The sequence below is a fragment of the Siphateles boraxobius genome, unplaced genomic scaffold, assembly GCF_051911475.1.
Source record: "Siphateles boraxobius isolate OS27281-9 unplaced genomic scaffold, OSU_SipBor_1 41, whole genome shotgun sequence".
In the NCBI taxonomy this organism is placed as follows: domain Eukaryota; kingdom Metazoa; phylum Chordata; class Actinopteri; order Cypriniformes; family Leuciscidae; genus Siphateles; species Siphateles boraxobius.
The window spans coordinates 11,234,106-11,250,300 of NW_027509042.1; the positions used below are offsets into that span (position 1 = coordinate 11,234,106).

The 16,195-nt window shown below is 38.0% G+C and overlaps 1 protein-coding gene across 2 annotated transcripts; it reads left to right on the forward strand.

Annotated features, from left to right (window-relative positions):
* The first annotated feature begins 1,157 nt into the window (after positions 1-1,157).
* Positions 1,158-15,668, forward strand: os9 (OS9 endoplasmic reticulum lectin). Of its 2 annotated transcripts, XM_077198373.1 has the most exons (15): positions 1,158-1,350; positions 2,093-2,269; positions 2,513-2,576; positions 2,831-2,907; positions 3,234-3,332; positions 5,489-5,690; positions 6,855-7,016; positions 9,511-9,620; positions 10,302-10,344; positions 10,493-10,584; positions 10,818-11,054; positions 11,147-11,381; positions 12,273-12,476; positions 13,331-13,440; positions 14,175-15,668. In XM_077198373.1, exons 1-15 carry the CDS (start codon positions 1,201-1,203, stop codon positions 14,310-14,312), a joined length of 2,100 nt encoding a protein of 699 aa, XP_077054488.1. In that variant the 5' UTR covers positions 1,158-1,200; the 3' UTR covers positions 14,313-15,668. The 2 variants fall into 2 exon arrangements, with proteins under 2 accessions (XP_077054488.1, XP_077054489.1); XM_077198374.1 differs by lacking the exon at positions 12,273-12,476.
* Positions 15,669-16,195: the final 527 nt, after the last annotated feature.

A 16,195-nucleotide genomic window follows, 5' to 3' on the forward strand; every position in this document is an offset into this window, starting at 1 on the left:
ATCATCTCCCAGAGGCAAATTAAAAAAATCTGGTCACGCGACACCAGCAATGTAATAATCTTTTTCCCACTTAGGGTTGTAGTGATTGTTGGAGCTATGTCTTGAACTGAAGGCAGGGGAAAACCCTGGCTGGACGAACGACCCAACAGGGATCTGTGTCAGAATAGTCAAATGCCTATCAAGACAGTCTGAAAGACCATAATACATTTATTTCAAACCAAGGCAGTCAAACAAGAACATCCACTGCCTATAACTTCATCCAATGTTGGCAGTAGCCATATAGCTTATTCCCCCCAGACTGCTTTTGATATTATGATGTATAAAAATGTTTTATTTATGCACTTATTTATGGAATGCTGTTATATACATGTAAAACTATAATTCCTGGCCTACACTTTCGAGAATGTGTGTCTCCTCCGATCTTTAATGTTCTAATGTTCACATGCATTTCAAGTGATCTGTAGGAGAGCTTTGTTAATCAAGACATTCTTAATAAATCTCACTAAAATGTATGATTTATTCTAACACTGTTGCAACTTTTAAAATTAACATAACTACAGCCAGTAAAAAGAGAAATAAAAAACAAGCCAGTAAAAACGGAACAAAGAAAATAAAGTAGATGCATAATTATGAAATTGTGCTAGAGAATCCATGTATGCAAACAAAACAGGTGGTGGTTAAGCAAACAAAAGAGGATGCAACTGTTTTCTGTCTAATGAGGAAACCTCAATATAGATTAGAAACCGATTAGTAGTCTGGATATGATCTAAGTCATCGGCTACAAGTAAACAGATCTGTATGAAGAGATCTCTGTTATCACAAAAAAGATACTGTTTATCTAAAATATAATGGTTATTTATTTTTTACTCACAAAGAATGAGAGAGAGAACTAAAAGAATGTGCCTTGAGCGACTGTGAGTTCTAACACGCCCCACAGCGACCTCATGAGTCCGAAGTTTAACATTACATCAGTTGATTTACATTTACTCTGCGGGTCCAATAGAAGTCAATTTCGTGGCTGGTGGGTGTCTATTACCACACGTGATCCAATGAATACACGTTCTAAACATGACTGTCGTTGGTAATAACCAATCATGTTTTAGCTTTCAACAACGTTGTCCAATCCAGTTGCTTGGCACATATTGACATGCACCACATAACAAATCATTTGACAACGCTAGTTTGCGATATGAGAGAACTATGGCTTCCTCCTTGATTAAGTGGTTAAGGGGATTATATGTTTTTTTCTTAACATGTCTCCTGTCCGTTTTTGCTTTTTTGAATTTAGAAGAATTAAATGAAATGAAATATGGAATACAGATTCTGCCCGATCCTGTTATTATGGGACAGGTAAGATTGTTTTGGCCAGAGATGCAGCTAGCTGTTTGTTTGCTACAGACAGTTGTTATCTTTATGCACAGCTTGACGAATCAGACATTAAAGCCAATGCTTGCCTACGTGATACGGTTTCCTACTAATTGTCTACTCGTCAAATACAGAATAGTAAAGCTGGTTAAGTAACGAGTGGGGAATTAGCTATGTGACATGAGGTTGTTAGACTGTGCCTCCACAGGTATGATGTAGAACAGGGGGTTTCAAATTAGAGTCCGGGACTCCGAGGGGGCCATAAGGGAGTGATAGGGGGTCTGTGTAAATGTTTACAGAATAGTAATACAAATAAGATGAAAATAAATAATCAAAAAGTATTTTAAAAATAAATGAGTAAATATATAATTAGATTAAATATAACAGTAATATGAGTAGAAAAAAGTAATAATGTAACTTAATTGAAAATAACTATTTTTTCCAACATTATAATATATATAATGTTTATTTTTCACAGTATCAATTGGGTCTATATACAGTAAACTGTCAATTTTTTCGAGGATGATCATATTTGAGGGTATGTGGCATTTAAAAGAGTGAAAACCCTTACTAAAGATTTTGATTAATTATAACTATGAATTTCGGTGAAAAACATGATGGTAGAAATGTAACGTTAGTGTAAACTATGTTGCCACCTCTCCCTGGTTCTCCTTTTTCGAATTAATTTTCTCTGTCTCTGTCATCTTCTTTCTGTTCCTGTTTTTAGATGGAAGATGTGATGTTGGTCTCTAACAAATACAAGCAGCTATATGAGTGTCGTTTGCCAGCTCAGGCAGTGCGTTTCCATCAGGACCCGGTATCAGAGCCTAACATGCAGGGTTACAGTGGCCCAGGGGTGCCTGACCTCCTCGAGCCCATGCAGACTGCACCATGCCTGATTAAGGTGGACATGGCCTGCCTTCAATTCTGTGACAGCGACTTACACATCCACTGACACTGATCTAGATATCACTGACCATCACAAATAGTTATTTAGAAAAAAGCACCATTGGAGTGTCCATGTTTGTGTAAATACTGAATAAGTTATTGCCATTTGCAATGGACTTTTTTACATTATTTGCAATCAATACAAACTACAGTACATGTCACCGTGACTTGAAACTTATTTATTTTGTTCTGTTTATAGACCAAAGACTGGTGGACTTATGAGTTCTGCTATGGCCAGCACATCAGGCAGTATCACTTAGAAGGTATGTTAAATCATGTCATGTATCTTTGTTAGAAAATATGTCTAAATTATGTTTTGCAATGTCTAATTGAGTTGAATTGCATCGGTGTACTGTCTGGTATAGTCTTGTTATTTTTAATGGGGGAAAAAATAAGTGATTTGGGGTTTGGACAGAGACCCTGGGTGATTCCCTCCACCCCACAGGATAATATGTAGCCTATAATGTGTATTTAAACTTTTTATTTTCAATATATGTTCCATTTCTGTGATTTATAGATTCAGAGATCAAGGGAGATGTGCTATTTTTGGGATATTATGATTCAGAGTTTGACTGGACCAATGAAACTGCAAAGGTAAGGCCAAAGGTTAATGTGTTTAAATTGTTTACTCATGTTAGATGCAATTCATCTTTTGAAAGTTTCTGAAAATGGAGCAATCGGGAATTCCGGTACTACCAGTAATTATTTTAAATTTGTAGCTGATAATTAATATTTGCAATTATAAAGTAACGATAGTGCACTATTTGCATGCTGCCATCTTTGTAGTTATTGTCTACATATTTAAGTACTTAAGATTTTATATATATATATATATATATGTGTGTGTGTGTGTGTGTGTGTTTATGTATAATATTTTTATTTATTTATTTATATTTGCTGATATGTTTTCTTTTTTTTAGGCATCTAAGCAGCATAAACTGAAGAGGTATCATAGTCAGTCATATGTCAATGGCTCTAAATGTGACTTGAATGGAAATCTCAGAGAGACGGAAGTCAGAGTAAGATTGCACACACTTACATAGTGCTACAGCTTATTTCCAGGCCAGAAAATTTTATCAAGAAAATGTACTAATTGGATGGTAATTAAGAGTTTTGTCTAGTCTCCTTTATTTCAATTAAGACTGATCTTAATACTAAAGTATACATTGTTTAAGGTGTGTGAAATAACTTTTATTCAGTGCATTAAATTGACCAAAAAAGACAGCAAAGACTTTTACATTGTTACAAAAAAATCTATTTCAAAGAATCCTGATTTGTTTTATCAAGGTTTTCACAAATATATTAAACCGCAAAACTGGTTTTAACATTGATAATAATAAGAAATGTTACTTGAGCACCAAATATGCGTATTAGCTTGATTTCTGAAGGATCGTGTGACACTGAAGAATGGAGTAATGATGCTGAAAATTCAGCTTTGCTGAAAAGTTATTTTTAAAGTGTAATAATAATTCACAATCCCAACATAACTGATTTTTTTGTTTGTAATTTAATCAAATAAATGCAGTCTTAAAGAGCATAAGAGACTTATTTTTTTAAAAGATCAAAAATTGTACCAACCTCACACTTTGAACTAGCCTGGCATACCAAACACACATCATAAAGGGATGTTAAATGGATAGTTCACCCAAAAATGAAAATTCTGTCAGTATTTACTGACCCTCATGTTGTTCCAACCCCGTAAGACCTTCGTTCATCTTCGGAACACGAATTAGAGATATTTTTGATGAAATCTGAGAGCTGGATCACTCCTCCATAGGCTTCTAAGGGATTGAAACTTGCCAGCCCCGAACAGTTATTAAAGACATCGTTAAAATAGTCCAAGTGACTACAGTGGCTCAATCTTAAGTTTATCAAGCAACGAGAATACTTTTTGTGCGCAAAAACAAACAAAAATAACGACTTTATTTCAACTATTCATTTCCTTCTCTGTGGGCCTCTAATCAGTTAACGTAGTGTGATTGCGTAGAGCTACGTCACACGTAGGCTCACTATTGGCTGACGCTGGTCATGTGTGTGATGCGTGTGGCGTACAACAACAGAAGCTTACGCTATTATACTAGTGAACTGACTCGAGGCCCACGGAGAAGGAAATGACATCTGAGGCATCCAAATACTTAATTTGTCCATCATTTATTTCTAAAGAAACACGACAATGTATAAAAGGCTCCATTACTTTGTATCTTACGTTATGGCCCTGTAGAAGCTGTTTTTGTAAAAATAGGCTAACGATTGTGTCATAACCACGCGACTTTCTGTCGCACAATCGAGAAATTACCGTATAGACAGGAGGAGAAGCTTGCATGCAATCTTTTACTGGCTATGAGGCAATCGGGGGGACATAGAGGCATAAAGTCAAGGGAGAAGCCCATAGATAGTCCATAAAAGCAACAGGACAAAATATTTCAACAACGTTTTTGAGGAATTAGGTGATTCAGATATGTCTTGGCACAGCTTCTAGAAGATTTACAACTGTCAGACGGTCGTCAAGCTCAGTTTGAGCCTGCGCAGTACACTCAGCCATCAGGAAGTGAGTGCTCTAATCGTGCTTCAGTTTTCTCCGTTGAAATCAAGGGGGTCGCTGTGTCCATTTCTTTTACTGTTTATGGTCAGAGCAAAGCCGTTCTTTGTTCTTGTTTCAAAGAAAAGTTTAACTTCAAATCATCCAGAGTCCCGGCCAAAGCCGTACCGAAAGACCGCTGTTCGCCAGCAACAGCAGCCTTTCTTTGTTTTAAAGTAGCAGTGAACCGTCGCAACTCTGTCGTCATTATGTTAAGCCCGCCCGCCGACTCTATACACGATCTGATTGGCCTGACCAGTTTTTGGTTTTTCCAGTTCGAAAGTCAACGGAGAGTTGCTAGACCCCACTGGCTGCAAAATAATTTTTGATGCCGCTAGGGTGCGTCTAGATTTCTAGGCTAAATTTGAACAGTAGTGTACAACAACATACAATTGCATTGTGCATATGAATGGAAGCAATATGTCCCAACATCTATTGGAAAGCCTTCCCAGTGGAGTGGAAGCTGTTAATGAGGGCCAAAGTTTTTTTTTATTATTAAATGTTAAAAAACTAAATAAATGTGCTAAAATTGATGCTACTGTTTTAAGGGCAATGAAAATGATAATCTAAATGTTTTTTTTCTTTCTTTTTAAACAGTTTGTGTGTGAGGAGGGCTCGAGTGATTATGTTGCACGGGTAGATGAACCTCAGTCATGCCGCTACGTCTTGACAGTACACACCTCTCGTACCTGCCAGCACCCCCTCCTGCAGCCACCTTCCACTACCAAGCCACAAGGCATTGTGTGCCAACCCGCTCTCAGTCCCCAGCAGTATATGGACTACGTCAAGGCTCAAGTCTGTAAGTATGAGAAGATCTGTTTTTTTGTTGTTTTTTTACCTCCATTAGGGCCTTGTCAGTCATATTGGGCAATATATCAAATATGGATAATATGTTTGAAATGATTTTGCTGGGGGAAGAAAATTAAGCAACGTTGTGATTGTCCCAATAATATTGATTTGCTTTTTTTGCTTTTTATTTGGCTTCAAGAGTGTGTCGTTAGGCTGGTTTCACAATCCTTCCTTGCTGTGCTGCATGACTATGAGACTTTAAGATATTTTCATAACATCTCAGATTTAAATTTGAATGATGTGAAGGTGAATCAGAATATGTGTCTGTGTGTGTGTATATATATATATATATATATATATATATATATATATATACTGTATGTATGTAGGTAAATATATATATATATATATATATATATATATATACTGTATGTATGTAGGTAAATGTTTATTTCAGAAACAAATTTTGATTTATTCATTTATTTATGAATTTATTTGATTTATTTTTGACAAGATTTTGTATTTTGCATTTTTTATTTATTTGAATACTTTTATTGTTTCGTAATTGTTGGAATAATTAAAAAAAATTAAATCTCGAAATAAACTTTGAAATGTGAATCAGCGGAAGAATAAAGCATACTGAGATAGATATTTTTAAGATATATCCCTCAACCCAGATACAGCACACCGATTGTTTACCTAGGAGATATGATAATATCCTATCATTTTTTAATTACACCGAGGGGGCCTACGTGGTTACAATAACATAATATGAATTGCTATGAGAGCAGGTAAAGCCCAGTCTTCTGTAACTCACCAGTTTCACCATTTCATATTGCTGTAGGAACATCGTGCCAATTGACTTAGACTTACATTGTGCCAATTGATGTAATTGCGCTAATTGTGCCAATTGAAACCTGAAGCATTCAGGTATAGATCATTCTTTAGAAGCTTAAACAGACATTAGGAGTTGTACTTGAATTTTTATTATCACTCATTACACCATTCATGGAAAAAGTCCCAGATGCACAAGTGGTGTCCTGTTAGATGAGATCTCCAGAGATGCAATCAACCTATATTTAATGATACTCTGTTCTCTAATTGATGCATTATTTTTAGCACATAGACATCTCTCTTTGTATCTCTCTCTGTCTTCCTAATTCTCTGTACTTAGCTGACACTAAACGTAAAGTGGAGCAGATCTCGGAGGAGCTCAAGAATTTGGATGAAATTCTGTCCAAGGATGACAAGAACAACGGATTGCAGGATGACAAAACAGATGAGGACCCTGTAGTCCATTCAGATGAGCCTCCAGTTTCAGTGTCAGAAACCAAAGGTTAGCATCCAGGCAATGATTTGGGCTAATTTTACTTAGATCATCCAAAACACCCTTTTAACCACAATCCTTCTTAGTTTTATAAGTCATGCAGTTGCAACTGAATGCATTGGGTGGCACTGTGTAAAAATGATATTGAGGTGGTGAGACTTGATGCCATGTGCTTTCAGTATCCTAGGCAATATTCAGACTGCCAGCAAAAATCAGCAAAGAATGTTTTGCATATCCAGATTTTATCCAAATGGGTTTTTAAAAATCTGGACAGCAACAACAACAACAAAAAAGCACATGAAATCAGATTATTTTCAAATCTGATTCAAACCACATTTGGAGGTGAGCTGGCATGGCATTAAAGCTGCAGTAGGGAGTTTTGAGAAAATTTTGACTTAGCCTGAAAATTTGAACAAGCACAACTTACAGGTCCAACCCCCTTGCTCTCTGCTGCGCTACAGCCCTCCCTCCACAGCTCCTCCCTCACAGCGGAGCCTGCCGTGAACGCGCAGGCTAGTAAGCAGGACCACCGATGACGGCGGATTATAAACAGTTATGGAACATTCACTAATAGAACCGAAACATCAACAATATGCTTTACATTGACTATGGCCTGCCCATACTTTGACTAAAAACTTGGTCCTCAAATCATTATGTATTTTGCAATACATGTAACTTTATAAGGTTGCACTCTTTCTATAAGTTATAGCTACTAAGATAACGTTAAAGGATTAGTTCACTTTAAAAAAAAAACTTTTGCTGATAATTTACTCACCCCCATGTCATCCAAGATGTCCAGGTCTTTCTTTCTTCAGTCGAAAAGAAATTAAGGTTTTTGATGAAAACATTCCAGGCTTTTTCTCCATATAATGGACTTCAATAGGACACAAACGTTTCAAGGACCAAATGACAGTTTCAGCGCAGCTTCAAAGGGTTTTAAACGATACCAGACGATGAATAAGGGTCTTATCTAGCGAAATAATCGGTCATTTCAAAAATAAATAAAAAACTTTACGTTTTATAAGCACAAATGCTCGCCTTGCTCTGTTCTGTGATGCACGTTCGTGATCCTGTTGGAACTCGATCATCAAAATGAACAAATCTTTTTTCGAGTCATTTCGTTCGTTGAATGAACGAAATGACTCAGAAAAAGACTCATTCATAATGAACAAATCTTTTTTGAGTCATTTTGTTCGTTGAATGAACGAAATGACTCGAAAAAAGATTTGTTCATTTGGCTGAACGAGTTCGAACAGGAGAGTCACGAACGACGGTACGCGCTTGCGCTGTGCAAGAGAGGGGTGATCAGCGTGTACACGAGCGTGATTGACACTGCTAAGACATTCCTCCTGTCTCTGATTGGTTGTTTCTGACCGGGAGCGGTGTATTTGTGCAAATGGCAAAAGGACCAAAGGGAGGAGCCAGAGGAGCTTGATTTTTTTCACAGATTATCTGTATCATATTCTACTGTCAGCACAAAATGACAGTTTTAACAAATATTTGTTTACAAAAGTTACCTACTGGAGCTTTAAACCATAAACAAAGAAATGTAATAGTCTTTTGTGTAACTCTTAACGCAACACACATTGATAATGTCAAAACCGGTGATGGAAACGTCGCATCCCTCGCTGTGATTACAGCACAGAATATCAATATATACCAGTTTCCTCCATCGCTGAGTTTTTCTTGTGCGACAGAGGAGTTTTGCACCCCGACTCGACAGTATACCCATATTATTTGGATATATCCTGCATATTTCCTGCAACCGTTTTAAAATCCTCTTCAGAAACGTGGGTAAGCCTACGTCGTTACCAAAGCAATCCATGCAGATACATTGGTTATGTCTGGACACACACATCTTATTTGATCACTTGCAATTAATAGTGTGGACAGTATGCCAAAAAATATCTGATTTGGGGGGAAAAATTTGCCTGCAGTCTCAACATAGCCCAATATAATAAAAACATGTGAAACAATAAAAATATGACAACATGCATGGATGCAGTCCATGGTTTCCTGGTATGCAATACCAGCTGTGGACCAATGTAACATCTGGTTACTGAAGCAAAACTATTTGACAACCACCAGATTACAGTATTTGACATCCTAACTACAAAATTACTCAAAATTCTCATCCTTGATCTCTTCGGATAGACCACATACACACTGCAGTTAAATTTGGTTTTCAGTTCAGTAATTTAAGGGAGTGACAACCGCATTCTTACAGCCTTACAAACAGAAACAAAACAGGACGCCTCTGTAAATGGTGGTTTAGTTCAAATTGCAGAACATAACGATCCTTTTGTTGCTGTAAAATTACTTTTGACAAAAATAGTGTACACCAAACACGCAAGACAGAACTGGTTACCATGTTTTTTATAGGGGATTCACATTTAAATGTGGTTTTCACTCCTTTTAGCTTTCTACTTTTCTTATCATTAGCAGTTTCTGTGCAGCCTTCAAACAGAATGACATCTGTGTGATCATGTTTGTGTGTTAACAGAGGCTGAAGTTGCTGAAGTGGACTCCATGAGTAAAGAGCCGGAGGAAAAGGACTTCTGGGAGGGAGGGACCAAACCAGCAAGCACAGAATCAAGCACACCTGACTCAGAGGTACAGCAACTCTTATTAGATAGATGTAACTGGTCCTACTCCAAGCGGGATGCAAACTGGGTTCTCTGGCGTGGGAGGCGGGTGTGCTAACAAGGACGATAAATACTGCAGCCTCTAGCGTGCCTCTTGTGGCCAGGGCCTTACGTCCGTTACACTCACCCCCCTAAACCTCACTCTCTTCTTGGTCATGGTACCAAATGTAACGAGTCCTACTCAACCCGCTCTGAGAGAGATCTCTGGCGTGGGAGGTGGGCGCGCTAACAAGGACGCTAAAGACTGCAGTCTCGAGCATCAGTCACTGGCGTCAGTTGCTAGCGTGCGTCTTGAGGCCAGGGGAGTGAGGTTTACACGCACAGCTCTACGTTACACTCACCCCCCCTCACTCAAATCCGGGTCACGGCACCAAATGTAACCGGTCCTACTTGACCTGCTCTGGGCGGGATTTGACTGTGGTCTCCGGTATGGGAGGTGGGGACCCTAACAAGGACGCTAAAGACCCCAGCCTCTGGCAACTGTCGCTAGCGCGCCTCTTGAAGCGAGGTTTACACGCACAGCTCTTACTGGCCTACATCCATTACATATATACTCAATCCTGTTGTGAAACATATACACTTTATGTTGCTTTTAATGAACCTTTTAAGGGGGCACTGATCATTATCATGTTTTACAACTGTTTTACAGACCCCTCAGGAGCCCCAGGACAGCCAAATCCATGAAAATGACTGTAAGACAATTATTCAAAGTTTAAATAGACCTGGTTTTAGTCATTTGTGTTGAACAAAACATTTTTATAGCATCAATTAAATTGTCTTTAAATTAAAACAACGCACCTTCCTCACTTTCTCTGTGGTCATCTTTCTCTTTTTGATCAGTATTTGCGGAGGAAAAGTTTAATTTTAAAATCATAACAGACCCTGCAGATCTCATGAAGTTTGTTCAACACCTCAAAGAGACCAACCAGAAGGTGAGTATTTTTTAATCGGGACACTGTCACAGACTTTCAGCCAACGTTTAGCCGTTTGGCGAGTATTGCCCAATAACTGCTCTTGTTTGGGAAAAATTGTGAAAAAGCCTGCTTATGGCATTGAATTGTTTTTTTAAATTTCCTGTTTCTAAGACACTGTGTTAAATTACAAGCTACTCACCCACTAAAAAACACATATCAGTCGACCATTCATTTTTGCGCTCTATGTTCAGAACAAGAAAGCCGAACTGGAAAAAGAGAGCCAGCAATCATCTCAGAAGAGAGAAACGGAGGAGGAAGTAAAAAAAGAGAGGACATCAGAACGGGAGGTGGAGGTAGAGGAAGGGGATGAGGATGAAAGACTGCTGCAGGAGTTTGAGGATGAGATGGCAGATCTGTCCGTTCCCTCCTCCAAGATAGAAGAGATAAAAGAAGAGATGCAGAAGGAGTTCGACAACATCATAGAGGAAGTATGAATTATTACTGTCACAGCTTGTATGTACAAATCAGCCAAAAGATTTGGCAGTGAACATATGCTGTTTTTAAATTTCTTATCTCCTAGGCTCAGCAGGAGTTAGAGAATGAAGGTCTTAAGGGTGAATTTGATCGCTCTCAGGCTACACAAACTCTAGAAAACACACTGGGGAAACTTCTGGACCATCTTGAAGACAAGACCGAACATGAGAGTGAACCAGAAACAGAAAAAAATACAGATATGCATAAAAGCACACACTCGTCACAAAAGACAGAAGGAGGCCCTTCTCCCGGCAGCCCAAACCTGCTTCCCAAAACGCCAGGTAAATATAGAGAATGAACGAAATGAAATATAGAGAGTGAACGGGTGCATGAATGAATAGATGGTAGAATGGATGACTCATTCACATTGCTTGTAACTTCCAGGCATTCATATAACCTGCTTATGAGCATATTATACTATACATACATAGATATATATATATATATATATATATATATATATATATATATATATATATATATATATATATATATATAGTATAATATCTGAAAATGTGTGCATGATGCCCATAAATGCATTATACACTGGCTCCAAAACAAACAAATGATGCTAGACCTTTTTGCTTCACTTTTAATTTAACTGCTTAACCTTTTTATTGCTCCCAAGGACAAGTTATTAGATGAAAATATTTTTATTTTAATTTTTAATGATATACCACTGTTCAAAACTTTAGGGTCAGTAAGGAATTCTTTGTTTTTCGAAAGAAGTATCTTATAAGTATAAATTTTAAATATTTTTCTATTTTGATCCGTTTTAAAAAGTAATTTATTATTGTATACAAAGCTGAATGCTCATCATCATTACTTCAGTCTTCAGTGTCATGATAATATTTGAGTTGAAATTATTTGAAAAAGAAATCTTTGGTAACATGTTTTACTTTCACTTTTGACAACTCAACCTTTTGAACGGCATCGTTCTGTTAACTTATTCTCAACAAACGATGTTCCAAATAATTTTTGGGGCCTCTGTATACTTTATATTCATGATCAAATCATTGTCACCACTAACACTAATACTTCACCGTTTCATGCTTTTGTGCAACTTTTGACTTAGCCATTGATGTTGTTAGAGAGAGACTATAATACGTGAAATGGGGAGGGTCGCTGTGCCTGCGGTAACCTCCCCTTCCCTCTGTCTCTCATCACCCAAGCCCAAGCGGCCAGCAGTGGTGAGCAGGTAAAAGTCAGGGTGACTAAGTATAAGTTGGGCGGAGGTGTGGCTGCAGGAGCGGTTACCGGGGGCAACGATGATGATGAGGGGGGTGTGAAGGAACTGGGCGAGGGCGACCCCCAGTGGCAGCAGATTCAGGAAGTGGTCAAAGAGCAGCTAGAGAGAGCTGGCATCAAGGCCGAAGGTAGGCCGTAACAAACTAACACACACATCTAAAGTATTCTTATTTCCCTGTGTGTGTCTGTGTGAGTGGAGCAAAGACTTTATTTTTCATTCTGAAATCTCAAACTATTCTTCCGCCTGGTCTTTGCTTTGAGTACATTTACATTTATTCATTTAGCAAAGCGACTTAAAAATAGGTTATTAGAAAATTAGGAATACAAGATGCAATTCACCTTAGAGGCAATTAACATGAGAAGTACTAGTAAAAAAAAGTTTCAGACATCGTTTAGAATAGTACAATCTAGAACAGGGATGAAGAATTTTCTTTTTCTCAGCAGGATGCAGTTACAGTTTGTGTTCACGGAAGAGATACATTTTCAGTAACTTTTGTCTGATTGTCTTCTCTTTGACTCTATTCCACTATTCAAGATTAAGGCACTTCTAAACTTCATGATTTTCATAGATGCCAGTTTGTTGTTCCCTTGATGCTGGCTTTTCCATGGGTGCAGAGAAATTCATGGTGGTCTTTTCCTGTCTTAAGAATGGCTTTGGAAGAAAACAACATGATAGGTTTAGTGTACACTTACTTTTGTCAGTACGGGCTATTGCTCCACTTTCCTGGTTTTGGAGAAGTTTTTCAGCCTGATAGAATGTGAAGATTTAGGAATAAGACAGTGCTTCATTTGTCCTTCCCACATCCCACAGCCTTAATCACCTTCTCTGCATGCATCATTTCTATCACTACTTTTTTCCTCTATCAACTCTGTGCGCATGGGAATGAAAAAAAGTCATTTTGTTTCTGTTTTTGCATAACAGTATATTTGTTTAGATTAACGTATGTCGATAATGACTAAGGATTTTGGGCCTGTTTTTCAGGAAAGATTGAGGTGAAGATTTTGACCCGTAAGACAGCAGAGGAAGCGGGAGATCAGTGGCTCACTGAGGAGGATACAAAATCATTCAGAGAGCTTCTCATCAACCTTCTGGTATGAATCTGCACACACTACTATACAGGCAGCATGCAAAAAGCAACACCTGTAAGTTCTCTATCTAGTCACAATTTAAAGAGGACATAAGGTCAATAGTACAGCGATGCATGAAGCCCAGCTTGCATAGAAGTCACTCACTGCAAATACAGGGAATTTTTTCACCCTCACACAAAACACATGACTGCCCAGATTCCTATTTAAATGACTGAATATCACAGTAGTGTGACTGCACCTTAATAACTAATTAGAGGAAAATGTGGTATAGTTGGTTGAACCTTGTGCTGTTCCTAGCTGAGTGTAGCACCTGCAGCTCCTCGTATTGTCTGTAGAATCCCAATATTAAAGGGGTCATGAATTGAGAAATAAAATTTTGGTCATTGTACTATTAAAACCTCCTGAGAAGGAGAGAAGAGAGGTACAAAATCATTGGACTAAAAATAGCATTACCTTCCAAAGGATCCTAATGCTAGAAAAGTGGTGATTTATTTTCAACTATGTGAATTACTCAGTAGAGCATTATTTTGTATGTTCGGTACATTTCACTTTGGGTTCTTTGGTAAATCATTCGCAATTTCAGCGCATACCTACTCTAAAACTGAAACTGATCATTTCAGTCTGGCAAGCACATTTCAGCACGGATTGTTTTGTAAATAATATAATATGTTTAACAAGTTATATTGGACTTATCATGCCTTGGTAAATACATTGATGTTCACTCTCTTTGTGTGCAGACTGGAGGTACAGAGGAAGTGTATAAAGAGCAGAAGAGACAGCAAGAGTTGGAGAATAACTACAAATTTGTCTGGGGAGAAAAACAGGATGAGAGCCAGTCCACAGGAAACAGTGATTCTGATGAAACAGACTTTTGAGCCTTTTCCTCTTCTCTCAAGCACTTTTAACTTGAAGAAGGGCAGCCGGCATTCTCTGAACTCTAAGCCACCTGGTTGTCACTTTACAGTGTGCATGGCAACCAAACTCCTCTCTCAGACTGTTTAAGTTATGTGAGCCCTGTAAAGGGTTCAGTCCACGGCCGTGAATTCTGATTATGCTGTATGAGCATCTTTAAGTTGTTTATACTGTAACTTGCCTGTTTTCGGATTTTTTTTTTAAATATACAAATATACTTCATGTTTCAATTGTGTTGCACTTAATGTCTGTGTGTGACAGTCTGTGAAACATACCTTCCTTCTTTCTCACATGGAAACAAAACATGTTAGTATGCATGTCAAAGTTTATTTTGAAAAGGCAGTCTGGATGTACACATTCTCATCACTGGACAGTGCTGTTAATTTGCTGTTGATGATTGATATGTGCTTTATGGAGCTTGATGCAGAGTCACCGTAATGGCAGGGCATTGACAATAACTGCTTCAATTATTATTATTATTTTGTGCATTGGACTTTTTTGAAAACACCTACAGCTTCTTCGACAAATCCTTGCCATGCACTAACCGAAATATGAAGTGTACAGCTTCAGTTTTGTCTTAATTCATGTTTTTGACAAGTCTGTTTGTACAAACAGCCTTCAAAGGATTTATGTCTTACAAAGGATAATGTCCAGACTTAATTTAGATATTGAACAAAAACTTTTCCCAAACATTGGAAATCGAATGCATTTAACCACTGCGTCCATGTCCCCTGCAGATAAGGGTTCTTTTTGTTGTAAATGCTTTGAATGGTCATCATAGTTTGGTTGATTGTAAATAATGTTGCTACAGCACTTGATTTGTTTGTTAATAAGACATACTTTCCGTTTCTAATTTTTAATGCAAGCACACTTTTTTGTGAGGGAATGAGAGTGGTTAAAGCTGCTGTAAGCAATTAATCATTTATTTTAGTAACTGACAGATACCACTGAAATATTTATGTCCACATTGTCTCTGTGGCAGCCCCAAGGGTGGGCAGATATATAGATGGATAGATAATGAAGAAGAATGTGACCACGGCCCACGCATGCCAGCTAATCAGACTCCAGAGGACCTAGTGGCGGATCACACAACAGGACATTGCTTGTAATGTTGAGACATTTTAGAGACTCAGAAAAATCGCTCACAGCAGCTTTAGGTTTTTTTCGGACTTCACCAAGAAATGCACAACTGTACATTTTGTACTACTGAAGAAACGTTTAATACTAGCAACCTGTTGAAAATGCATACATTGCATATATGGTGAGAAAGATAATTAAACAATAAAATGTACGGTACGCTGTGATCTACTATAAAGAAATTCCATAATCAATTTCTTTGTTTAAACCGTTTAATAGCGTTGAAGTTCTCACATTTAAATTACTAGTTCATTTGTCGCAACAAATCAATGCCTTCTGGACATTGAAACAAAAAGCCTGTTTCATTCTGTTGATCTGTTCCGAATTTTACTGTCAGGAAAATACCTGTTAGTACATGGATATTAATTAAATAATTTATTTTTTACTGTCTATGGTTGGATCCCAAATGGCACACTTCATGTGGACTCGGGGTCTCGTGGCCTTAAATTGCGCGTGTTCGCCAAGAGTACGAGTCTGTAAGTGCCCCATTCGGCATTTCAGCGATCAGAAGTGTGCCCTCGATGATGCTGACTTCGGCGAAGCCCGCACTTTCGCCCCTTCCACACGAGTTACCTACCCAGGAATCATTGCGAACGCCCAATCAGATAAACGAGGGGAGGAGTTTCGGGGCTATTTGACTTTCGGTGGCATGCTCTCAATAGTTGTATGTAGAGCAAGAATCTTTAACTCTCTATTGCACACATTTTGA

Excerpts from the sequence above, each read along its gene's own strand:
- os9 (XM_077198373.1), top strand. The coding sequence starts at position 1,201 with ATGGCTTCCTCCTTGATTAAGTGGTTAAGGGGATTATATGTTTTTTTC. Across the intron at positions 2,908-3,233 it reads GGACCAATGAAACTGCAAAG|GCATCTAAGCAGCATAAACT; the intron begins GTAAGGCCAAAG and ends TCTTTTTTTTAG. Across the intron at positions 5,691-6,854 it reads CTACGTCAAGGCTCAAGTCT|CTGACACTAAACGTAAAGTG; the intron begins GTAAGTATGAGA and ends CTCTGTACTTAG.